This window comes from Felis catus, chromosome B1 (genome assembly GCF_018350175.1).
Source record: "Felis catus isolate Fca126 chromosome B1, F.catus_Fca126_mat1.0, whole genome shotgun sequence".
Taxonomy (NCBI): domain Eukaryota; kingdom Metazoa; phylum Chordata; class Mammalia; order Carnivora; family Felidae; genus Felis; species Felis catus.
Genome location: NC_058371.1, coordinates 134,290,754 through 134,318,475, shown reverse-complemented (window position 1 = coordinate 134,318,475; position 27,722 = coordinate 134,290,754). Strand labels below are relative to the sequence as shown.

Sequence of the window (27,722 nt, the reverse complement as noted above, 5' to 3'; positions counted from 1 at the left end):
CTGGCTTTATAGAATGAGTCTGGAAGTTTTACCTTCCCTTTACATTTTTTGGAACAGCTTGAGAAGATAGGTATTATCCCTGCTTTAAATGTCTGGTAGAGTTCCCCTGGGAAGCCATCTGGTCCTGGACTCTTATTTGTTGGGAGATTTTTGATAACTAATTCCATTTCTTCGCTGGTTATGGGTCTGTTCCAGTTTTCTATTTCTTCCTGTTTGAGTTTTGGAAGTGTGTGGGTGCTTAGGAATTTGTTCATTTCTTCCAGGTTGTCCAGTTTGTTGGCATATAATTTTTCATAGTATTCCCTGATAATTGCTTGCATTTCTGAGGGATTGGTTGTCATAATTACATTTTCATTCATGATTTTATCTATTTGGGTCATCTCCCTTTTCTTTTTGAGAAGCCTGGCTAGAGGTTTATCAATTTTGTTTCTTTTCAAAAAACCAACTCTTGGTTTCATTGATCTGCTCTACAGTTTTTTTAGAATCTATATTGTTTATTTCTGCTCTGACCTTTATTACTTCTCTTCTTCTGCTGGGTTTGGGGTGTCTGTGCTGTTCTGCTTCTATTTCCTTTAGGTGTGCTGTTAGATTTTGTATTGTGGATTCTTCTTGTTTCTTGAGATAGGCCTGGATTGCAATGCATTTTCTTCTCAGGACTGCCTTCACTGCATCCCAAAGGGTTTGGATTGTATTTTCATTTTCATTTGTTTTCATAAATTTTTAAATTTCTTCTCTAATTGCCTGGTTGACCCATTCATTCTTTAGTAGGGTGTTCTTTAACCTCCATGCTTTAGGAGGTTTTCCAGACTTTTTCCTGTGGTTGATTTCAAGTTTCATAGCATTGTGGTCTGAAAGTGTGCATGCTATGATCTCAATTCTTTTATACTTATGAAGGGCTGTTTTGTGACACAGTATGTAATCTATCTTGGAGAATGTTCCATGTGCACTCGAGAAGAAAGTATATTCTGTGACTTTGGGATGCAGAGTTCTAAATATATCTGTCAAGTCTATATGATCCAATGTATCATTCAGGGCCCTTGTTTCTTTATTGATTCTGTGTCTAGATGATCTATCCATTGTTGTAAGTGGAGTATTAAAGTCCCTTGCAATTACCACATTCTTATAAATAAGGTAGCTTATGTTTGTGACTAATTGTTTTATATATTTGGGGGCTCCTGTATTCAGCTCATAGACATTTATAATTGTTAGCTCTTCCTGATGGATAGACCCTGTAATTATTATATAATGGCCTTCTTCACCTCTTGTTACAGCCTTTAATTTAAAGTCTAGTTTGTCTGATATAACTATGGCTACTCCAGCTTTCTTTTGACTTCCAGTAGCATGATAGATAGTTCTCCATCCCCTCACGTTCAATATGAAGGTGTCCTCAGGTCTAAAATGAGTTTCTTGTAGACAACAAATAGATGGGTCTTGTTTTTTTATCCATTCTGATACCCTATATCTTTTTTGGGGGCGCATTTAGTCCATTTACATTCAGTGTCATTATTGAAAGATCTGGGTTTAGAGTCATTGTGATGTCTGTAGGCTTCATGCCTGTAGGCATGTCTCTGGTACCTTGTGGTCCTTGCAACATTTCACTCACAGAATCCCCATTAGGATCTCTTGTAGGGCTGGTGTAGTGGTGATGAATTCCTTCAGTTTTTGTTTGTTTGGGAAAACCTGTATCTTTCCTTCTATTCTGAATGACAGACTTGCTGGATAAAGGATTCTCGGCTGCATATTTTTTTCTGTTCATCACATTGAAGATTTCCTGCCATTCCTTTCTAGCCTTCCAAGTTTTGGTAGATAGATCTGTCACTAGTCTAATCGGTCTCCCTTTATATATTAGAGCGTGTTTATCCCTACGTACTTTCAGAATTTTCTCTTTATCCTTGTATTTTGCCAGTTTCACTATTATATGATGTGCTGAAAATGGATTCAAGTTACGTCTGAAGGGAGTTCTCTGTGCCTCTTGGGTTTCAATGCCTTTTTCCTTCCCCAGATCAGGGAAGTTCTCAGCTATGATTTGTTCAAGTACACCTTCAGGCTTCAGCCCCTTTCTCTCTCTCTTCTTCTTCTGGAATTCCTATGATACATAGGAATTATGATACATATATTGTTCCATTTGATTGCATCACTTAGTTCTCTAATTCTCCCCTCATACTCCTGGATTTTTTTTTCTCTCTCTTCTTCTCAGCTTCTTCTTGTTCCATAATTTTATCTTCTAATTCACCTATTGTCTCCTCTGCCTCTTCAATCTGTGCTATGGCCACCTCCATTTTATTTTACATCTCATTTATAGCATTTTTTAGTTCCTCATGACCATTTTTCTAGTCCCTTGATCTCTGTAGCAATAGATTCTCTGCTGTCCTCTATGCTTTTTTCAAGCCCAGCGATTAATTTTATGACAATTATTCAAAATTCTTATTCTGTTATATTGCTTAAATCGGTGTTGATCAATTCATTAACTGTCTCTACTTCCTGGAGTTTCTTTTGAGGAGAATTCTTCCATTTCATCATTTTGGGTAGTCCCTGTGGTAGCTAAACTGCAGAGAACTTCCCCTGTGCTGTCCGGAGAAACTTGTGTTGGTGGGCTGGGCCGCAGTCCAACCCAATGTCTGCCCCCAGCCCACCGCTGGGGCCACAGTCAGACTGGTGTTTACCTTATCTTCCCCTCTCCCAGGGGCAGGCCTCACTGTGGAGTGGTGTGGCCCCTGTCTGGGAAGCTTGGACACTTCCAGGATTGTGGTGCTCCTTCCATGGGATTTGGCCAAGAGCATATTAGAAGGGTTGGATCCCCAAGGTGCACAGGGGCGGGAGAGGTAGGCTTAGCTCGATTTACCATTGGTGGTCCCCTGTGGGAGGGGCCCTGCAGCACCAGGAGGGAGGCTAACTGTTGGAGGGATGGATCCACAGAAGCACAGAATTGGGCGTTTGCAAGGTACAAGCAAGTTCGGTGACAGGAATTGGTTCCTCTTGGAATTTTGGCTGGTGGATGGGAGAGGGAAATGGTGCTTGCCAGTGCCTTTGTTCCCCCACTGAGCTTTGTCCTTCCAGGGCTCAACAACTCTCCCTCCTGGCGTCCTCTCTTCCTCCCTGCTCTCTGAGAACAGAGCTGTTGACTTTTAACATTCCAGATATTAAGTCCGGCTGGCTGTCAGAACTCACAGAGTCCGGCCTCTCTGGTTTTGCAAGCCAGACTTCAGGGGCCCTGCCTTTCCCAGCAGGCTGCCCCTCCACTGCCCCGGCTCCCTCCCACCAGTCCATGTAGCACACACTGCTTCTCCACCCTCTTGTCTACCCTCAGCCTCTTCTATGGGCCTCTTGTCTATGCTTGGCTCCAGAGAGTCCCTTCTGCTAGTCTTCTGGTGGTTTTCTGGGTTATTTAGGTAGATGTGGGTGGAATCTAAGCGATCATCAGGACAAGGTGAGCCCAGTGTCCTCCTACACTGCCATCTTCGAATTATCATTACAAAGTTTGTGAATTCACACACACACACACACACAATTTACTTTCAAGTATTCTCTTTATACCTAACTTTGAATTAAACTTCATATAAAATCTAAAAGTTAGAAAACACATCCTTGAAAGTACCTCAAATAATTGGGAAAAGCTATTTTAATTATTAAACAGTAAGACAGAGAGATAACGACACTGAAAATTTTCTTGGATTGATGTTGTAACCAAAATTTTGATGGCAAATATGTTGTGTTGAAAAGCTTCTGCCAGATTTCATCTGTGCCTCAAGTTTACAAATGCAAATTGAAACTCAAAAAGCTCAGAACATATTTAATACAGTATATTTTATCCTCAATTTCCATGCAGTTTTTTCATGATTATAAAGTTCAAATATAAACTTTCTCTTTAAAATGTTCCTATGAAAGTATGCCATTAAGTGTACTATAAAAAATTATCAATGCTAAAAAAAAATTTTCCCAGTTCAGGTCACTGGGAGCTGATAAGCTGAATCCAGGAAGGGAAGAACCAAAATTTCACACTGGGAGGGCATGACCAGCCAGTAAAGATTCTGAAGTTTCAAAATGGATCAGAACTACTTAAGGGACTTGTAAGAGATGGATCGCTGAGCCTCACTGAAAGTTTCTGATTCAGTAGAACTGGGGTAAGGCTAACAGTCTTTTTTTTTAACAAATTCCTCACTTAAAGAACCACTATTTTATTTTATTTTATTTTATTTTATTTTATTTAATACAATTTGTTGTCGAATTGGCTTACATATAACACCCAGTGCTCATCCCAACAAATGCCCTCCTCAATGCCCATCACCCATGTTCCCCTCCCCCCCCATCCCCCATCCACCCTCAGTTTATTCTCTGGATTTAAGAGTCTCTTATGGTTTGCCTCCCTCCCTCTCTGTAACTATTTTTTCCTCTTCCCTTCCTCCATGGTCTTCTGTTTAAGTTTCACAAGATCCACATATGAAGTGAAAACATAGAATATCTGTCCTTTTCTGACTGACTTATTTCACTCAGCATAATACCTTCCAGTTCCATCCATGTTGCTGCAAATGGAAGGATTTCATTCTTCTCTTTGCCAAGTTGTATTCCATTGTATATATAAACTACATATTCTTTATGCATTCATCAGTTGATGGATACTTAGGCTGTTTCCATAATTTAGCTATTGATAAAAGCACTGCTATAAACATTGGGGTACATGTGCCCCTATGCATTAACACTCCTGTATTCCTGTAGCAATTCCTAGTAGTGCTATTGCTGGATCACAGGGTAGATCTATTTTTAATTTTTTGAGGAACCTCCCCACTGTGCTCCAGAGCAGCTGCACCAGTTTGCATTCCCACCAACAGTTCAAGAGGGTTCCCAGTTCAAGAGGGTTCAAGAGGATGTGGGTCCCCACATCCTCAACAGCATCTGTAGTTTCCTGATTTTTTTTATTTGAGCCACTCTGGTGTGAGGTGGTCTCTCAGTGTGGCTTGGATTTGAATTTCCCTGATAATGAGTGACACTGAGCATCATTTCATGTGTCTGTTGGCCATCTGGATGTCTTCTTCGGAAAAGTGTCTATTCATGTCTTCTGCCCATTTCTTCACTGGATTATTTGTTTTTTGGGTGTTGACTTTATAAGTTCTTTATAGATTTTGGATACTAGCCCTTTATCCAATATGTCATTTGCAAATATCTTTTCCTATTCTGTCAGTTGCCTTTTGGTTTTGTTGATTGTTTCCTTTGCAGTGCAGAAGTTTTTATCTTCATGAGGTCCCAATAGTTCATTTCTGCTTTTAATTCCGTTGCCTTCGGAGATGCATCAAGTAAGAAATTGCTGCGGCTGAGGTCAAAGGGGTTGTTGCCTGCTTTCTCCTCTAGGGTTTTGATGGTTCCCTGTCTCACATTCAGGTCCTTTATCCATTTTGAGTTTATTTTTGTGAATGGTGTAAGAAAGTGGTCTAGTTTCATTCTTCAGCATGTTGCTGTCCAGTTCTCCCGGCACCATTTGCTAAAGAGAATGTCTTTTTTCCATTGGATGTTCTCTCCTGCTTTGTCAAAGATTAGTTAGCCATACATTTGTCAGTCTAATTCTGGGTACTCTATTCTATTCCATTGGTCTATGTGTCTGATTTTGTGCCAATACCATACTGTCTTGATGATGACAGCTTTGTAGTAGAAGCTAAAGTCTGGAATTGTGATGCTTTGGTTTTCTTCTTCAATATTACTTTAGCTATTCAGGGTCTTTTGTGGTTTCATTCAAATTTTAGGATTGTGTGAAGAATCAGTATTTTAGAGAATAGTAAATATAAGAGACGTAAGAGGTCACCATTTAAAGAGGGCTAGTTGGAGAAGTAAAAACGGGAAGCAATGCATGTCAAACCAAGTAAACAAAAGACATGGAATTAAAAATGTCATGGTGACTCTCCTTGGAATCATCACCTCATTAGTAGGCCCAGACATCATATTCCCAAGGATGTGTTTCATAGGTGTAATATAGTATCCAACTGATGCTCTCTCAATTAGCTCATAAAAATAAACATTCCATAATCTGTTTATATTGAATTTATACTAAAACACAAAGGTATTCATAAATGCTCATCAAAATGGAAAGTCTTTCCAGAGAAGAAATTAGTTAATTATAAATAAGTAATATTGTATTTAAAAATTATAAATCACCACAGTGGTAACTTATGAAAATCAATACGGTTCAAAATAATTATAAGTTTAGAACAGTCTATTCTATTATTGATTGACATTATTTTTTTAAATAACTCATTCCTCCACTGAATATTAATATCATGTTTAAATTTCTTTTAATGTTTATTTATTTTTGACAGAGAGAGAGACAGAGCATGAGCAGGGGAGGGGCAGAGAGAGAGGGAGACACGGAATCCAAAGCAGGCTCCAGGCTCTGGGCTGTCAGCACAGAGCCCAACGCGGGGCTTGAACTCACAGACTGCCAGATCATGACCTGAGCCAAAGTCGGACGCTCAACCGACTAAGCCACCCAGGTGCCCCTCATGTTTAAATGAATCAATGTTTCTATGTGGATATAGGAGAAATTTTTTCTGCAAAAATTCAAAGCAAACCCATTTCCTCCCTATCCCCATCTGTGAAAAAATTTTAAAGCTAAATTAAAAGAAGATATTATTGCCACTGGCAGTCTGGTAGGCAGAGAGGAAATCTGAATATAATCTGTTCTATGAAAAGCCTGCACTTTATGCAGACCTGTAAGAAAGGGCTTTGTGGAATGAGTCCGCATTATCAGTTAGTTGCTAGCCTATAGCTATGGAGTTTTGCAAAGAAAAATGTCCTACATTACTGATCTTATCCTGCAGGTGTCCAAAGCTTTGACTGCATTCTTCTCAAATTTAATAACCTATATGCCACAAGTATTCCCTCCCCATTTTCATTTGTGTATGACTGTCCTATGTTACTGCTAGTCATTTCCTGAGCAGGAGACATTAAGGTTTAAAAATATGTAGAGGTTGAGCTTCCTTAGTTTCTCTTGAATGGTACAGCTGAAAATAACACCAAGCCTGGATTAGTTCTGCACTTAACACCTGTGAAAACTTGAGCAAGTCATTTTATTCTTTCATTCATTTTTTATTTATATTCTGTGTGGTTCCAAAAAGGATTTGTGTAGAACACCGTAAAGGATATGGAAACAATAAAATCATTAAATCCAGTTTTAGGAACAGACCTCAAATAAAGCAGGCTGGGAGATGACAGTTTTACCAGAAGGCTTAAGTTATGACTATCTATTGCTTTGAGCACAAAACTTAGTGTCATTCTTCCACTAAGCCAAAAGAAAAACATAATGACAACCAACAACAAAACACAATTAAGTGGCAAGTTTTGATTCATTAATCTCACAGAATATATCATACCAGACCACTTCATAGGAAAGATAAAATCTCTCTAGTACTTAACTCAGGAAGAATATTCAGTAGTTCTTTATGTAATAACCCGGAATCAAACATCAAATAGTAGATATATTTTAATCAAAAGCATAAAAATATTTTTCATATGATTTACATGACATCAGCTCTCAATAATTCAAGGGGAGAAAGAAAGGTAAAGTAGTATTAATTGCTTACTTGCTAAAGGTGAACTCTGTATGTATTCTGTTAAATACTGTATTTAACACTAACTACAGGCGAGGAAAGTGGCGTACAGAGCTGTTAATTGATTCAACATTGGTTGAATTAATGGTCTTAGAACCATTAATTAGTCGTGTCAATTAATATAAATTGAAGTTTATTCAACTCTAAAACGTGTTTTTTTTTTGTTTGTTTGGTTTTTGGTTTTTTTTGCTAAACCATTCACTAGTTCAGTTAGAATAATTTAGAACAAGGATATGGTTTTCTTATGATAAGGTGAGCTATGGGAATAGAGCTTAGAAGATCAAGAGAAATGAACGAATAACATGCCCTTCTCTTGTATTTATCTATTGTCTTAGCCTGGAGTTTGAACTTAGATGAACATTACATAATTCAAGATTGAAGTAGACAGTGTTGATGAGGGAAAGGTGGATTTTCAGAACTGCCTAGAAATGTAAAGGGTTTGATTCTATTTGCTTGTTAAATATCTATTGATCACTTACTGTATGCCAGGCACTATTGAAGATGCTATGGATATACCATATCCATGCTATGGATAGCCAAGATAAATTAGCTACAAAATGAACCTACAGAAAATTAACTGGTTAATCTGTTAGATATTATTTTAGTATTGTCATTTGGATACAGAAAAGTATCTGCCAAAAGTGGTGATTGTGCTTTTGGTATAAATGATGTTGAGCTATTCATTCTCATATAATGACCAGTTATTTCATGCAGCTATTCCATGCAGAATGAGTTATTCCATGCAGAATGACCATGAATATTATGCAGAATACCATAATATGGGTTCAATCCATTTTAAATCTGAATCAAATAATTTACATATGAGTTTTAAAAAGGGAGTATTGAGACAACAATACTTAATGATATTTAGGATTAGATTCTGTTTTGTCAAGAGCATATTTTCTCCACTCTGTTTCTTAAAGTATTACTCTCTGAGGAGGATTACAGCCTGAAAGATATATGACTTTTATATTGGTTTCCCAGAGATGGATACTCTGTGGAATCAATGGCTTATAACAAATCAATAATGCAGTAAAACTTTAAGACTTAAATTATGTTTAACCATTATTTTCAATGACGTGAAAAAGCACATTGCAGTAATCAATAATAAAGTGGGAATGGCTTCTGCCCCTTGTCATTTATATATGAGGGCAGAAAAGTAATACTGCTTGAATGCCTGCTAATCACCAAGCTAGTATTAGGACAAGACATGGTGCTAGGTGTATAATAAATCATTTCATGTAAGACTTAATATTCTGATTTTGCCATTGAGAAATCCTAGACTGAGAACTCTAGCAAAGGGTAAAAATCCAGCTTTTCTCTAAGAATCATGACTGTCAGTTCTCAGTCAAGCTTTTCACAATCTTATACTCAGTATACTTATTTATGGAATAACAGCGATATGCTACTCTTTTCATTAGTGAGAAGGTTAAATGAGATCATCTATGTAAAGCTCTTATTATGGTATAAGCTTACTTAAAAAACCATCAACAAAGTTTACTACCACTAGTATAATTATTATTATTGGTAATAATAATTATACTAGTACAATTATTATTATTGAGAAGATAACATTTAAAAGCACGTAGCTAAATAGCAATTTTAGAATGTTTTTAACAAAAAGTTGGCTTGAACTGTAGTGCCATCCCAAGACACTATAATATTGCTATATAGTCAATACATAACCAACAGGGTTCAGAATGGTTAGGTAATAAAATATTTTTCTGTGTTTTCATCTGTGGCAAAAACAGTGTTCCATGAATATTCACATCCTCTACTACATTCCCCAGCCTTCCTCTGCAGTACTGTTGGGGCCATGTGATGATTTCTGGCCAATGGATTACAAGTAGAAATGGCAGGTGTTAGGTAAATTCAGGGGCATTTAGGGGATGTGCCACCACAATCCATCTCCTTCCATACTATGGTGTCTTAGCTGGCACATCACAAGATAGTAAGAACCTAAATTCTTGAGTCACCAGATAGAGAAGAACCCTTGTTAACCTGTACTAGACTTTGTATAAGAAGAAATAAACTTTTGCTCTGATAAGTCACTGAGACTTGAGGTCTATCTATTACTGCAGTATGTTTTTCATTCAACAAATACTTACTTTGGTCTTACAATTGTCACGCAATGTTCTAGGCACAGAGAATATAAAGTTCCTGCCCTCAAAGAGCTTAATATTAAATTCTCTCTTAAAGCATCAAACTTGGAATGCTGGCTTCATTACCACAATGATTTAGCCTACTAAACTAATCACACTGAATGCTACATTTTTTATTTACACGTTCTCAATTTGTCTACAATAAAAAAAGAAGTATAAAATAGCCAGTAATAAGTGGTATTATATAGTCAAGACAGGAAAAATTTTCCACCTTATTAAATAATAGTTAATTTTTAAAGAAACTCTTCCTTAGGGTAGGAGTAAGAGGTTATGTTTCCTCAAAAGAAAAGTAAAAAGTCATTTAGGAATCAAAATGTTTACAAAGAGTTGTCTCATATGTTTTTTAGAAGGGGAAATTAGAGTTTATCAAATGCTACATTTAAAAATATGGACACTGGAACCCTGTTTTCATTTACACAATAAAGAACATTATTCTTAAATCCAAATCATTATATTATTAAGATTCTTTCATTGCACAATTATAAAAAGATCTAATTAGTACTTAAGTTTAGTAGTTCCATGTTCTCCAAAGTCTGGGTTTTCATCTTTTGGATATGCACTTTTGTAACTGCCTTAACATTTTTAGGAATCAGTTAGAGATGTATAGAGTATATAACCAAATAAATATTCACCTTTAGAGAAGATGAACAAAAGAAGAGTTGAATGACACATTCCAGATTGAAACTGGTTTTGGAACTCATGATCTAAATTAACATTATTCTTCTTAACCTACTGAAAAATTCAGCTTTTGTATATCATGCACCCCAACTTCAAATAATACCTGTACAGAAAAGCAAAATTATCACTTAATGTATTTTCCAAAGTCTCACATGGAATTAAAATAGAGCATAATGAATGCATTGATTACTAAAGACCACTATGCAGATCAAAATAGAATGCACATATTGATGCTTTCCTTACAGAGCATGATTTACCATACACTGAAAACCACAGGTAATTCTGGGATATTTTATAGCACAGCTATTTTTAAAGACGTAGGCAATAACTTCATTTAATCTGATTAATACCTTAACCATAATTAAACGTATAGTACAAAGCTATATTTACATTCATGTTTAAGATCATTCAACAAGAAGTCAAGTTTGACCTTTTCGTGCTTCAAGCAAACCAAACACATACCCGCAATCAACCAATACAGAAAGTTCACCATTATAGAAACAGATCTTAAGACCTTTACACTTTTTTGTTAATCTTTGTAGCATAACTAAATCTATTCATTAACTCAAATAATTATTTAATAAGTCATTAGGAAAAAAATCTTCCCAAGGTATAAGACATAAATAACATTAAATTTTCTCTTTTGAAATTTTCTGCAGCCATTGTCACATGTGAACATATGGAAAAAAAGTACTTTCAACCATGATGAAACATTCACTCATAAAAATAGCTATGCTAGCTATTATCCTGATAGTATATATATCTCAGTGATTTATATCATGATTCAAGATATACCATGTTTTCACAAGAATGTTTGCTATGTCTTTAGTAATTTACCCATGGACAGCCCATGCATGAAAGCATATACATACAGTAAAACCTTGGATTACGAGTAACTTGTTCTGCGAGTGTTCTGCAAGATGAGAAACATTTCTAATAAATTTTAATTTGATAAACGAGCAATGTCTTGCAATATGAGTAGTATGTGACACCAAATATCACATGATCACAACTGAGCCAATGGCTCTTCTCTATCTCTCTCTCGCTCGTTGCAGTATTGTGGGTGACCATCTCCCATGCTCGGATGTTAGCCATGGTATTTGGCAGAAATCAGTGATTTTTCAGAACACTGAAAGGTGCCCACAACCAGCACTAGTGTATTTTTTGTCCCTTCAAAGTACCAATGGACAGTGCTTTGTTTTTCCATACAAGAGTTAGCTTAGGAATGTGTTGCTTCACTCTAGGTCAGACTGCCTGCAGATATAGACCCTTTCCTCTGCTGCCTTATTGTGAGTTACATTAAATAGAGTATGACAAGAGCTTATTAATACTGTAAATGTAGTCAACATCCAAGCGTATACAATAGCCCCCGTGCAGAAAAAGATTCCATTGAGCCAATAGCTAGCAGTGATTCCATTAGTGATAGTGAAAGTCATCCTACACAATAACCCACCTCTCCTCTTTCTTGTCTCCCTCACACCAGCCATGAAGGTTTTCAAAGGTAAGTGCAGGTTGATTTGCTTGTTTTTCTTTATGTTTTGAATTTTCTTTATTATTTTGTATTATATTACAGTCTTGTAATCATTTTTATATGAATATTTTTGGGTTGTGGATGAACCATCTGAGTTTCCTTTATTTCTTATGGGGAAATTCACTTTGATATATAAGTGCTTTGATGATAAGCATGTTTCCAGAACGAATTATTCTCACAAACCAAGGTTTTATTGTATTGGGATTTTAGACAATGAATGCAAAATTAAACGCAATGTATAAAAGCAGATATAGAAGAAAGTCAGAGCTGGGCTTCCTCAAATAATACACAGGACAAGAAATCCCTTGAAAGGAAAAACTAAGATAATTTTTTTCTTTCCCTGTTACATGAAAAACTAAAATAATAAAGGAAAGGTTTATCAGTTTATATCTCAAAATTATAGCCATTCATTTACAAAATACAAAGAACTTCAAATATATCCACGCTCAATCTACTGATTCCCTTAAACCATATTTGTAGGAAGTCAGTGTCTAATTTGGTGTTTTGAGGTGGCAGACAATCTCCGCAAAAATCTAAAATATACAAACAATGCCATTTATTTCATAGACCACCAAAAATGGTTTTCAGTTTCCCTGTAAGATTATACAGGTTTTCCTTTGCCTTGCCCCATCAAAATGTCTTTTCCTTTGCTGCTCCACTCCTCTATGCTGGTATAAAAGACTTCTTTCCATCTAAGATGGCCATCCAATGAAGTGTAAAAGTTTTAACCACATAGTTCCATCATCTTTGAAACAGAAACACCATAACCCATCAAATGAAATAAAGTTGAGCAAATCAAGATACTTCAAATTCAATATGCTTTAAAGCAAAAAAACTATTTTTTTAAAACTATAACCCTGGCATCAGGTTTAATGAAATTTTTTTAATGTTAGGCACTGTAATCTGAACATATCACTTAAAACTAAACCATTTCATGGGCGTTCTAGAATACCCATCTTTTTAAGTTCCCTGGTTTACTTATTTCCAGGTTTATAAAAAGTTCTAAGAAGTGAACATAGCCCATAAAGTATTTGCTAACATCCTCAAATTTCTAAAGATTAAGAGAGGAACATGATGCACTAAAAAATAATAAATCAGAAGTGATCAACAATGTTGCTACAAGAGTAAGTTTTTGTTTCTGTTTTTGTCTTTGTTTTTGAGAAAGAGAGAAAGAGAGCTCAAGCAGGGGAGAGGGGGAGAGAGAGAGAGAGAGAGAGAGAGAGAGAGAGAGAGAGAGAATCTTAAGCAATTTAACTTTCTATATTTTCTGTAACTGCTTATTGATAACAAATGAAAAAATTGGAAATATTACATAGTATAAAAATCCACAGATTAAGATTCAAGAGACCTGGATTCTGAATACACTTGACCAGTTGTTGACAAATTACTTAAGGTCTTTGTGTATTGTCTGTCTGACAAGAAGTTGGAAACAACCTAACCCTGCTGGTGATCAGGTTAAACACAACAGCATACCAGGAACCTGTGAAATGCCTCAGGAAATAAGAAGCTTCCAAAAACACAGTTTGAAAGTAAATCCCTGTGCATAACTGTCTCTAAAACTGAAAACACCCTTTTCTCTAAATTGCTAGAGTAGTAAGTCAGGCACAGGGCTACAGAAAAGAAAAATAAATAAACAAACAGACATCAAATAAAAATTCTACATGGAAAGTAAACAAAATGTTCAGAGTCACAACCAGCAACATTCTGCTTACTATAATATTTTTATATGTTTTAAAATCTATACAATATGCATGTATCTAGATACCAAAAGCTAAAAAAAGAAAGCAAAATACCAAAAGCAAAAAAAAAATCAGAGTCATTAATAAAGCTCATGCTTTACTTCTCTTTATTCCTTTGCTTTAAAAGAACTCTCACTAGAAAGAGACATTCTGCATCTGTGCACAAAGATCGGGAGCTGATTGGAAAAATAGAGTTAACCTACAAAAAGACTCTGGATTGAAAACTACAGCTTAAGTTTTAAGATCTTTTTTTATTGATCATCTTTGAAGTTCAGACTTAACCTTGAGATACATAAAACATGAATTAGTTTTTTGTTTGTTTGCGGTTCACTTTATAAGTGTTAATGGCCATCGTTAATGAATAGGCTCTCGGAATCTAAGGAAACAGCACACAGTCAAATAGCCTGCCAGTGGTAGGGCCCAGACATTCTACCCAGAAGTTCAGGCCTGCTCATTTCAACCAAAGCACAGTCACAGTTGCAACTGCTTACCTAAACCAAATATACATCATTCATTGATTCATTACGCAAATATTCAGTGACAGCCCACGCCATGCCACATGTTGTGGTTAGCACTCTGGCACATCAGTGTGCGAATGAGACAAAATTTCAACAGCATGCTGGGTAAATATTCAACAACCACAGGGAGGGAGGGGACTTGTTTGTAGTAATTGCTTATTTACATAATGTACATACTCCGATAGTAACAGACTTCAATCTACTGACCTCACACCATTGAACTTTGAGTTGGGGAGAGAGGTGCTCAATCAACTCTTGTGAGCCTGTGTGAGCTTGCTCCACCACACCAGTGAAAAAATTCCTGCCCTTGTGAAAAATGCATTTTAGTGGAGAGAGAGACACAACATACTAGTCACACATATGGTATACCAGCTACCAAAAAGTGTTATAGGGGGAGAGGAAGTCTGAGAAGTCAGGTAGGCAGACTAGGTGAGAAGGGGCAATTTTATTTTTTTTTTATTTTTTTTTTATTTATTTATTTTTTTATATGAAATTTATTGACAAATTGGTTTCCGTACAACACCCAGTGCTCATGAGAAGGGGCAATTTTAAATAGGAGAACCAGGAAAGGTTGCCTTAAAAAATGACATTTGAGCAAAGTCCTGATGGTGGTGGAGGAGTGAGCCAAGTGGACATTAAAGGAAGAGCATTTCTGGGAGGGGGTCTCTAGGTGACTACATGGTAAAGGCTTGGGTATTTATTTTAAGAATTTTGGTTTTTACCATAAGTGAGATGGAAAGACATTGAAAGGTTTTTCTGTTTTGTTTTGGTTTTAGCCAAGGAGAGGCATGATCTCACTTATACTTTTCAAATATGACTTTTGCTGATGTTTTGAGAGTCCACTATTATGGGGGTGAGCAAAGGAGGAAGCTCTGGTGATCATCCAGGCAAGAGGCCATAGTAGGTTGAATCATTAAATTCTACTCCTGAAACTAATTACACTATCTGTCAGCTAACTAGAATTTAAATAACAGTTGGGTCAAAGTGGTAGTGGACAGAATGTTGGGAAGTGGTGAGATTTCAGATATATTTTAAATATAGAGCCAACAGTATTTACTAACAAACTGAATGGGAAGTGCTGCCCAAAAGATGATTCCAAAGATTTTGTTCTAAGGCCCTGAGAAAGGTGAATCTAGAATTTACTGAATTAGAGTAGAGCAATTTTGGAGGAAAGTTCAGGAATTTGGTTCAGTGTCTGCAGAGTTTGATAGGCCTGTAAGTGAAGACGTAGGACAGGCACTTGGGCCTGAGTCTGATTTTGGAGAGAGGTTTGGGTTGGCCACATAATTGTGGAAGTAGTCAAGATACTGATAATTCTTAAAACACTGGGACCCAATTGGAGCACCAGAAGAATGAATGCAAATTTATTTGAAGTTTAGTTAGCCATTTAACAAACACATGTTCTAGCAAGTACTAACTCACTTAATTCTCATGACCCTGGAAGGTAGGTACTATGATTGTCCTCTTTTTGCAAATTTAGAAACTACAGCACCGAGAGATTAAGTAACTTGCCCAAGGTCACAAGTAAATGGCTAATAAGTGGTAGATTTGGAGTTTCTAACCAAGGCTGTCCAGATCCAGAGTTCTTGTTAGAGATTGGAAGTTATCTAAAGGCCTGAGGCCTCCAGCACTACGACATTCAGAGGTCAGAGAGATGAGGCAGATCAGTAAATCCTATTTGTAGCGTGTAACAAACACGTTTTATTCTCCAATAGAAATTCTACTTATACTCAGAGAGAATATTTGTTTCCCTGTATATGTTTTTACATTTTCTGTAATAAGCACATATTACTTCTAGAATCAGAAAAAACTGTACTAAAATAATAGAAGGTGTAGTTATTTTTTAAACCTTGTTTCAATGGATGCATGCCACTGCCTGTTTACAGTACAGCTCAGTGAGAAGATACAATGAAAATCATACAGAAAAACTGAATTGCTTTTTGCTTGGGGCATGAATAAAGTTACTATATAATTTATTATCCAAAGAACAGTCCTGAGAGTAAAAAGGAGCACTATTATACCATAACAATAGGCTGAATTTAGGATTACCCTAAACATACCTATAGTAGGAAAAAGCACCCCAGGTAGCTTCTTTTTTTTTTTAATTTTTTTTTTAACATTTATTTATTTTTGAGAGAGAGAGACAGACCGTGAGCAGGGGAGGAGCAGAGAGAGAGGGACACACAGAATCCGAAGCAAGCTCCAGGCTGTGAGCTGTCAGTACAGAGCCCGACACAGTGCTCGAACTCACGGACCATGAGATAATGACCTGAGCTGAAGTTGGATGCTTAACCTACTGAGCCACCCAGGCACTCCCAGGTAGCTTCTTTCCTAAGAATAGTGTGTGTGAATAGAGGAAAGCAGTCTTTTATCTGGTCCGTTTACACTACCTTCTTATTATTGTTCGTTGTAGGTTAAATATACCTTTATTTGCTATTATTATTGTTTACCCTTTTACCAACTACCAGTTAGCACTGGGCATCAAAAAACAAACTGAGCACCCCCTGCATTTTACTATATGTGGGTATCAGAGAACTGCTACATAGAGCTCATTAGTCCTTAGGATGAGAAATGATAACACAGACTTCAGCTATTTTGATGATTGAAGCCACATTCAAGGATTAGGAAAGGCATATTACTGACATTAAGTATAAATAAAATCTAATAAGAAATCACATTACACAGTGATTAAACACTATTATTTGTAATCATTAAAAAGAATTATCTTCATTTCTATTCTAACTTAAGAAAACTGGGAAAGAAAAAACATCTAACTACCCACCTCTAATTCCCAAGTCATTTAAAATCTATATCAATACTAACTTGGTGTAGAACATAGGCAAGCTGAAATGGCAAAATGGAAATACAAGGGAATATACTGTACCTTGTTTTACCTGTAAGGAACACACACCTGACAAAAGGCAATTTTCACATCCAAGGTTGGTTCACTGCAGTAGTACAATAAATGGAGGCTCATAAATACCTATAGAAAAAGGGGGGGGGGGCATGAATTTCTAAATCACCTAATTTTTCATTATTTAATAGCATAAACTTTAATGTAATTTGAATTAAACACAAGGTGTCATGCATAACATATATTCAGCATAATCCTTATCCCGACTAGTACTAGGTACTTTTCACAAATCATAAACACTAAATAATAAAATAAGGTAAGATGTTTTATTTTTATAATGATCAACACCATCACAATCATAAAGATTAGATAAAAAGAATTGGATATACTTAATAAGTTAAAGTTTAGAACAATTTATTATACAGTACTTTCAGTTTTAGGCAACTAACTTTAAAAATCTCAAACATATGCTCAAGAGCATATATATAAGCATGCTTATTGCAGAATAAAGGGACTTTTAAATAAACACTAATTGATAATAGAATTATATATAGGACTTGAAATAACTGAATTCAAGCTTAAGGTATCAGCGTAGATAAATTTTTCAAACATGATGTTGAGTGGGGGAAAAGGCAAGTTTCAAAAGGGTATGAAGATCATTATATTATTAATATAAAATTTTAAAATATACAAAATCATACACATTACTTTGTTATATAATCATAAAACCAAAACCAAGAAAAAAAATGGGCACTATATTAACATCAATTTAATCTTGGTTAAGTACAAAGATTTCAATTACATTATTTTCCATATCTTTAAAATATTTTATAATTTTGCAAAGTACTAAGGACAGTATAAAATCACGTAATGGTGGTAATGCCAAATTAAGTACTGTCTTATTGAGTATGATGAAGCAGCATCAGAGAAATCCAACTGAAATCTTTTTCAGTTCAGTTAAGCTCACTTTACTGAATATATTGTGTGCAAGACACAATTCTGTGAGTTAAACAATTTTAAAACCATGATTGACACAAGACTCCTGTTTCTAGAAAAATGAATGATTTGATATCCTAAAAACCACTCGGTGTAAAACTCCTAAAAAATTAAATGAAATATACAAATTATATTTTTAATGCATAACTGAAGTGCCAGAAGGAAAAGAAAGAAAGAAAGAAAGAAAGAAAGAAAGAAAGAAAGGGAAAGGAAAGGAAAGGAAAGGAAAGGAAAGGAAAGGAAAGGAAAGGAAAGGAAAGGAAAAAGAAAAGGAAAAAGAAAAGAAAAAAGAAAAGAAAAGAAATTAATTCTGAGGCTGAAAACAATGTGAAAGAATTCATGCAGAGAAGTAAAAGAGCTGAAGTTGCCTCTTGTCCCTAGGTCATCTGCTGATGTCTGAAGATGAGAACTTTCATTTTTAGATAGTAGCATGTAGAATCCAAGAAACAAAGCTTAGAATCTATCTATGGTGGGAAGTCACATTGAAGACACCTGCACGGAGCTTAATAAAGAACTTTTAAACAAACTTTAAAACTAGCAAAACAATCCCAGAAGGAAGGTCTGAATTGTAAGAAAAAAATATTTTATGTGGGAACTTGGTAGATTTTTTAAATTTAAGAAAGAATGAAAGGGCAAGAACATATAAAACATTTCTGAAGAAGAGCAAAATGGGTGTTTGTGGAGGTTAGGAGGGTCCACAGTTGTAGTTAGTAAATGCATGTGGGATTGATGCAGAACTAGACCTATAAATTAATAAAGAGCCAAAAACAGACACATACATACATGGAAACCTAATTATGTTAAAGTTTGCATCACAAATATTTGGGGAAAGAAGAAACTATGCATTAAATCATGCTGAGACAATAGGTCATGCATCATAAATATGGGGGATGTAGGTGGGGTAGAAGCACACCCCTGTTGAAAGACAATACTCTATCAGATCTTTCACACTTCTCCATATCTTGCAAACAGAAGCACTGGCTGTCTTTATTCCAGACTATCTTCTCAAGGATAATTACAAAGCAAACAGTCTTGGAAGAGAGAGATAGTATCTCCCTCTGGAACAAAGGGCAGGTTTGATTACTCTCCAGTATAATAAAGATAAGGTGTCCCTCTGGGACAAGCCATGCTTACTGCCATTATAAATACATGGCTTCCTTTGCCAGTATAAATACACTCCTTTGGAGTTCCTCTTCCAAAATGTAACCCACTCTATATGCAGTAGTCACCTGACCTTTCAGTCACCCTACGTGATTGAGGGCTGAGGAACAGGCATGAATGTTGACATTCTAGCTACTGCTATTAATGTGAGTAACAACAAGAATCTGTGTCTACTTCTTCAAGCTACGTGGTAGAGTCACGCATGTTTGTTTCATCATTATTTTTTTATTTATTATATTTTTATAAAAATTTTTTGTTTTATGTTTATTTTTGAGAGAGAGGGAGAGAAAGTGAGAGTGGGGGAGGGGCCGAGAGAGACAGGGACAGAGGATCTGAAGCATGCTCTGCACTCGCAGCAGAAAGCCTGATGCAGGGCTCAAACTCACCAACCGGGAGATCATGACCTGAGCCAAAGTTGGACAGTTAACTGACTGAGCCACCGAAATGTCCCTATTTCACTATTATTTTTTTAAATCTTACATATATGAAATACCATTTGATATGTCAAATATTTTATAATAAGAAAAAATTCAAGTGACACAAGGACCTAGTGGTCCTTCATTCTTTTGCTAGACATTGCTGTGTAGGCACAAATGCCTGGAATCAAAACACTCATAATAGCCATTAATGGGAAATGATCTTGGAGAGAAATGCTGAGGGGTAAAAAGAAGGAAGATAGAAGAAATTGTGCTTGATGATAACATTAAACTACTGAATTAAGAAATTCGGGAACTTTTCTACTTCTAGACTTTCTGTTATATAAGAAGGTAAATCCCCCATTTAAAAAAAAACTACTAAAATATACTCAGAAAGCAAAAACTAAAACAAAGCAACAACAAAAAATATGGTTTACTCCTCAGATTTTAATCTGTGAGATTATTTGATTGTATCCATGAGATTTCAAGGAGATTTATATATCATTTTTGCCAATTACCTCTACTTTAAAAATTTTTAAATTTAGTTTTAAATCAGGTATAATTTACACATAGCAAAATGAACTGTTCTTAAGTATCCATGTTGATGAGTTTCGACAAATGCACATATCCATGTAACTCACATTCCAATGAAGATAAAAAAGTCTGAAAACCCTAGCCCCCCCAAGCAAACAATGTTCTAATTTCTTTCAATATAAATTGGTTTTTCTTGTCTTTGAACTCACATAAATGCAACCATACAGTATGCACTCTCTTTTGTTGGGCTTCTTTTGCCCAGCAATATGCTTTTAGTATTCAGCCATATTGGCATAAATTTTAGTAATGGTTCATTCAATAATGGCGTTTAATGCATCACAGTGTGCTATCCATCTACTTTAGGACATTTGAGGTGTCTCTAATTTTAATATTATTAATAATGCTCCTATGAATACTTACCTACATGTATTCTTGTATAAATATGCTTTCATTTCTCTCAGGAAAAGTACCAAGAGAAAAAATTGTTAGATCATGAGATTAAGAATATATTTTATTGGGGCGCCTGGGTGGTGCAGTCGGTTAAGCGTCCGACTTCAGCCAGGTCACGATCTCACGGTCTGTGAGTTCGAGCCCCGCGTCATGGCTCAGAGCCTGGAGCCTGTTTCCCATTCTGTGTCTCCCTCTCTCTCTGCCCCTCCCCCGTTCATGCTCTGTCTCTCTCTGTCCCAAAAATAAATAAACGTTGAAAAAAAATTAAAAAAAAAAAAGAATATATTTTATTTATGAAAAACTGACAGACACATTATCAATCCCTGCAGCAATGTATGAAATTCAGGTGTTTTACACCTTTGCCAACATTTGGTTTATCAGTTTTCTAAATTTTAACCATTCTAATGGGCATTTAATTACATTTTGCTATGGTTTTATTTTTTATTCCCCTGATGACTAATGATGTGGAGCTTATTTTTATTTGTTTATTGGCCACTTATTTATAATCTTTTGTGAAGTGCCTTTTAAATTTTTTTACCCATTTGGTGGTAGATTATGGGTGGGGGGGAGGAGATTATCTCTTATTTTTTACAAAATATAGAAATCTTTTATTTCAGATGAAAGTTTTCTGTCATATATACATATTATAAATATTTTCTTTCAGTTTGTGGCTTCATATTGAACTTAGAAATGCTGTCTTTTAGTAATATTTAATTTTTATGAAATGCATTTCCTTTGTCTTTCTTTTATTAGTAGTGCTTCCTTGAGTTTATCAAGGGATCTTCCTTGAGTTTATCAAGGGTGTGATCCACACCAAGTTCACAAAGATATTCTTCCACATTTTCTTCTTGAAGCTTTGCGTTGTTAATTTTACTTTGAGGAATATAATCCACCTGTAATTAATTTTAATCTATGGTGTGATTTTTTTTAACGTTTATTTATTTTTGAGACAGAAAGAGACAGAGCATGAACGGGGGAAGGGTCAGAGAGAGAGGGAGAGAGAATCTGAGAGAGGGAGAGGGAGAGAGAATCTGAAACAGTCTCCAGGCTCTGAGCTGTCAGCACAGAGCCCAACGCGGGGCTCGAACTCATGGACCCTGAGATCATGACCTGAGCTGAAGTTGGACGCTTAACTGAGCCATCCAGGCGCCCCATAATCTATGGTGTGATTATATGTTGAGGTATATATTGAAGTTCATTTTTTTCCTTATAAATAGCCACTTGGTCAAGTATCCTCAGTCATAATAACTTCCTTTCTATACTGAGTTACCTCACTGCCTTCGTCAAAAAATCAATTGACTGTACAAATGTGGATCTATTTCAGGAACTTTTTTTGGTTCCATTGACCTACTATCTATTTTTACCCCATTATCATTCTGTCTTGATTACTGCAGCTTTATAATAAGTCTTCAAATTAGGTAAGTCCTCCAAATTTTTTTCTTCTTTTTATTTGTGAGACTCTTCTGGGTCTTTGCATTTCCATATGAATTTTAAAATCAGCCTGACATTTCAAAACATTATTTAAAAACTTTCTGCAATTTGGTTGAGAATGTAGTAGAGCTATAGCTCACATTGGGAAGAAAGGTATCTTAACAATATTGGGTATAGTTTATCCATAATCATGGTGTATCTGCCCATTTATTTTAATACTCTCTAATTTACCTCAGGAATGTTTCAGAGTTTGCAGTGTATAGATCTTGTATGTTTTTCTTTAAGTGTATTCTTTAGCATTTACATTTTTGATACTAATGTAAATGGCATATTTTTAATTTCCATTTCCCAAATGCTTATTTCTTAAAATAATGTTAATTTTTGTAAGTGAACTTGCATTCTACCACACTGTTAAATTCATTTATTAAATCCAGTAAATATTTTTAGTTTGTTTAGGATTTTTCTTACACATGGAAAAGTTGTCTGCAGATGAAAATAGTTTTTCCTTTTTCCTTTCCAATCTGCTTTTCTTGCCTAATTGTTCAAGTACAAAGTTGAATAGAAGGGAGGAGATGTTAATGATCTCTGTCTTTTAAGACATGTATATAGTCCACTTAAATTTAAAGTGAATATGAATATTGCTGAGATCAAGCCTACCACTGTACTCTGTTTCATATTTTACCCTTGTATTCTTTATTCCATTTTTTTCTCTTTTTCAGCCTTTTTTGGAAGAACTGGGTATATTTTTGTTTTCCATTTTATTTTACCCAGTAGCTTATTATTTATACGTATTTTTTAGTGGTTGTTCTAGAGTTTGCATTTTTAATTTTTAGTCATCTAACTTCAAATAATATGATTCTACTTTACATATAGTTTAAGAAACTTACACCAGTATACTTCAATTTTCCCCTCTAGTCCTCTGAACTATTGTTGTCATATATTTTACTTATACATGTTTTATAAGCCCATAACACATGGCTATTATTTTTGTCTTAAATAAGCAATTCTATTTTAAGGAAATTTAGATTACAAAGAAAAGTATTGTATATTTGCTCACATATTTTCTCTACGTAGTTCTTTCACATGCTTCTTTAAGTTTATTGTTAAGCATTTATGTTTTTGATATTATTATAAAAGGTATTTTTATTTTATTCCCATTTTCCAAATGTTCATTTCTGGCATTGAAAAGGAAAATGTTCTCCCAGCCCCTCTTCAGTTTTTCCTTCAGTCTTCTCACAGCACTTTGTTCACACTTTTATTATGACTATCTTATAATATTGTTAACTGTTTTTTCATATGTCTATTCCATACATACTACATTATGTCCTTCTCAGGTAAAGTGACCATGTTTTATTCATATTCACAACCCCAGGGCCCAACACTATTCTCAGTATAGAGCTAATGTTGAGTAAATGTTTATTGAATAAAAGCAGACTCAAATTAAAAAAGCTTCCTTCCTTCTCTAGTACAAATCTAAGTATTTTATTATCTCTGCATATTCAGATCTATAAGTTTTCAACAAATTTGGTGCTAATAAATTAGGAATGAGGAGTGTGTAGTGGTGGGAGTATGAGAGTCCAACACAGATGACCTCAAAATGCTACCCAGCAAGGCTGTTTTTAGTTCTGTACTGCTGAATTGGGCATGTGGGAAATAATAATATCCAGCCCGCCACCTAAAATGAACAATGTATTTTAATTTTTAATGAGTGAATAATCTTTCTATGGAAAGTAAGCATCCTGACCTTTCCTGGTTGCATTATAAAGATTCTAAATGTAGCACCATGACTAAGTCACTAAGTCACTGCAGAAACTCCTTGTTCCACAAAGGGACATTACAAGAAAAAGAATGTTCAGTATGATATTCTCAGTGATTTACAGAAAACTAGTCTGGTAATCATATTCCCTAATAACATGGCAGAAAGCATTTGGCACCACTGCATAGAAACAACATAAATGTCCAGGGCATTATCTCGATATTAGTCTAAAGTATAATTAATGACAATAGCTTGGTGCAGTATAGGACCCATGAGTAGCTTTAAAAGGGAGGGGATGCTAATTTGGGGAGTTTAGTGCTTTCAATTACTGGTTGTTCTTGTGGGAAAAGTCCCATATGTGCACTCCTTGCTATGTAGTATACTGAGTTTCTCTTCGTTACATGGCTATATGAGTTAATGACTACTCTGAACAAAGCAGTAGGCCAAGGTGTATGAATGAGATATACTTAATTTATTAGATTGAACTGGTGCACAACAGCTACTATAAAGAATGTAACTATGATATGTTTTAATAGCTTAGATCAATACTTAAATTCGCTTGTATGTGAGATGTGCCAACAAACCACAGGAGGTTTAAGAAGTTTTACAGATGCAAAAAAATCAAATTGTTCTGGGCAGCTACAGGCTCCCATGGTTTGTCACTAAATGTAATACATGCAAGAGTGAACTAAATGAGCAATTAATTACACAATATGTTTTGAGATCCAGCACTTTCCAAGTTTAACTGATATACAACAAATTCATTATCTGTAAATACTGTAAATAGTTTTTGATTTATTACATATGACTTATTAAAATATGACTCTCTTAACAGCCTGTAAGCATATGTACAATATGAGAATACAGAGTCATTGTTAATTACAAGAACAAAAAAATAGTCTGTCTCTTCTATTCCCTAAAGAATTCTCCCAACTATGTATAAAAAACATACATATTGGGGCACATGGGTGGCTCAGTCGGTTAAGCATCCGACTCTTGATCTCAGCTCAGGTGTTGACCTCAGGGTCATGAGTTCAAGCCTGTGTTGGGCTCCACGCTGGGTGTGGAGTCTACTTTAAAAAAATTAAAAATTAAAAAAATTAACATTTTTGAAAAGTACATATAAAGAAACAAATGAAAAGTAAATATAACATGAAACAAGTAATTACCTTTTTAGTGCTGACAGAGAAAAAAAATTTAATGTTTTATTAAGAACTGTGCATTTGCTTACTTTAAGATATTATTAAATCTTTTGGTCCATGGACTATAATTTTTTTCTCAGGGACTACCATTTAGAGCAGAAATCAGCAAACTGTGGCCCATGGACCAAATTCAAATCACCACATGTTTTTGTAAATACAATTTTATTGAAAAACATTCATTCATTAGTTTACATAGTGTCTATGGCTGCTTTTACACTATAATAGTAGATTTGAGTAACTATGATAGAAACTATATGACCTGCAAAGGCTAAAATATTTACTATCTGACACTTTATAGAAAAAGTTGCCAGGAGCACCTGGCTGGCTCAGCCGGTACAGCATATGGCGCTTGGTCTTGGGGACATGAGTTCAAGCCCCACATTGGGCACAGAACTTACCTCCAAAAAAAAAAAAGAGAGAAGAAGAAAGAAAGAAAGAAAGAAAAAAGAAAGGAAGAAGAGAAAAAATAAAAGGTTGCCAACCTCTGATTTAGAGCACTCTCGATACAAACATGTAGAAGCACATCATTAGTTTCAGTATAAAGGCAAAAATAATCCAATGACTCTAATCATAAGTATATAAGTACACAAAATACTTTTTCATAAATTATACTTAAATTTAATATATATTATTTCTTTCCAAGTAATCTATGCTTGTCTTTATTCCTTTCCAAGTAATCTATGCTTGTCTATATCTAAAAGCTAAATATCTCTTAAAATATTGTTCATATAACAAGATAATTACTTCCAAAGAAATCCTTTGATAAACTTATTTAGCAGGAGTAAAGCAATAGAGACCAGAATATAAGAGATGAGAAAGCAACAAATACATAAGAAATAGGAAGGATTATTAAGAGAGAGGACATATAAAATAAGAAATGTAAAAACAGCAAAATTCACCAATTCAAGAATTATAATACAAACATTTTTAAGTTTCTTTATATTGAACATATAACATTGTTTCTGGTCCTAGAAACCTGGTAGGGATAGCTAACATGGAAACTCTCACATCACAAAACTCTAGATTAGTTGGGTAAACTGTAACAAAAAGTAGTTTTGGATTTACATTAAAAAAGGAAAATTGCCAGTGGTGTTACGAAGTTGGCTCCTACAATCAGCTAGCAAAACCTGATTGGGCACATCTTTTCCCAACTCCATGCCTGATGACGCTACTTCAGTGGGGTTTAAAATTGTTTTTTGTGGGAACATTTAGACTATAGAAACTTGTATATTCTACAAACCAAGCTTTCTTCAGAGAATTGGTGATTAAACATTGAGTAGTACACAACTGGAAGTTACCAGGTACCGGAAATGAAAGAAGACACTAAAAAAGATAAATCACAAATCTCCAGATATATCACAAGGAAAGCAAATACCTCAAGTGAGAATCATCAGATACTATAAAAAAAAGTATTACCACCATAAGAACTTTATATGATCAAAACAATTAGAAAGAGCATAAGTAGGAGTGAGTGAAATAATTAAAGAGTCAGAATAAGGAAAAAAGGAGGAGGGTTAAGATGGTAGAGAAGTAGGGTAACCTTAGGCTTGCCTCCTCCCTCAAACAGCAAAATAAATATCCAATTATTCTGAACACCCAAGAAATTGATTGGAAGTCTTAAAGAACAAAGTTGCACATCTACAAAAAGAAAAACAACAACCCATGGAAAGTAGAAACTGAGAAGAGTTGATTTGTGGGAGAAAAGAGCTTCAGGTGCTGCAGTGGGGAAGGATCCCTGATCACAGAGAGCAGTAAGCTAAGAGTAAAGAAAAACAAATAGTGAAAATACACAGGGGACAGCACAAGAAAACACTTCCCCAAAACCACTGGTAGGGAAAAAAGAAAGGGTTTCAATACCACCAGTTTTTTTATAAACAGCAAAGTTTGAAGTTTCAGAGCTCAGTGCCTGACAGCATTCCAGTGAAGAAGCAGGACAGAGCCATGGGAGTGGGCTGCATGTTCTGAGGATCCCCTGGGATCCTTGGAGTGCTTTCAATAGAGGTGATAGGGTCTCTCCATTGGCAAAAGACCTGGCCAAGGCCACTGAGCTGTCCCATTCACTAGTATAGGAACAAAGATGCCAGCTGAGGGCAGCAAACGGTGGTGCCAGCTGTGTGTTGCAATTTACCATAAACTCTGAGCTGCTGCCACCACGCAGTCACTCAACTGTTTCCTGGGACAAGCTCAGGCTACAGGGCAGCAAGATCCTCCCCCAGAGGATCAGCACAGGTAGAAACCCAGGGAGCCTCTGAAGTGTGGGGTTTTCAAACACGGCTTTGTCTGAGATAAAACCCAGGAGGGCAGACAGTTCACACAGACAGGGTGAAAGGGGGGATCTGCCGGAAGATTTGGACACAGAAAAGGTGACTGCACATCTCTGACATAACCAACTTCCCACTCTGGAGAGTAGAGAGGAGGGTGAAACCATTTTTACTCCTATCCAACAAGCACTGATCTACCCCAGTGAGCTAAACAGCGCCAACAAGTGGAGAACAGAGCTGTTACACCAAGCCACACACCCCTCTGCCCTCCAAACACATCTCTACTAGGGCAAGTTGGCCTGAGAATCAGAGACACAGGCCCCTTCCACAGAGAACAAGCACAGCTCCTCCCAAGCACTAAGTCTACGGATCATAAAGTGTGTAAAGCTTCAGCTCTAGGGGAAATGTGACCTAGCTTCTTTGGGGGTTTGTTTTTGTTTG

At 35.7% G+C, this 27,722-nt stretch overlaps 1 protein-coding gene across 9 annotated transcripts in view; it reads right to left on the bottom strand.

Annotated features, from left to right (window-relative positions):
- MAPK10 (mitogen-activated protein kinase 10) overlaps positions 1-27,722 on the bottom strand; it is a 556,698-nt gene that overhangs the window by 145,903 nt on the left and 383,073 nt on the right. For 2 of the 9 annotated variants that reach the window (XM_045056131.1, XM_019829272.3), the window contains exon 7: positions 17,132-17,203. The exons of 1 other annotated variant lie outside the window; for it this stretch is intronic. In XM_045056131.1, the coding sequence (XP_044912066.1) occupies positions 17,132-17,197 (66 nt within the window). In that variant the 5' untranslated portion in view covers positions 17,198-17,203. Of the gene's footprint in view, positions 1-10,386; positions 10,536-17,104; positions 17,204-27,722 lie in introns of those variants that run through there. 6 more of the 9 variants (XM_045056135.1, XM_045056132.1, XM_045056136.1 and 3 more) reach the window with 5 other exon arrangements.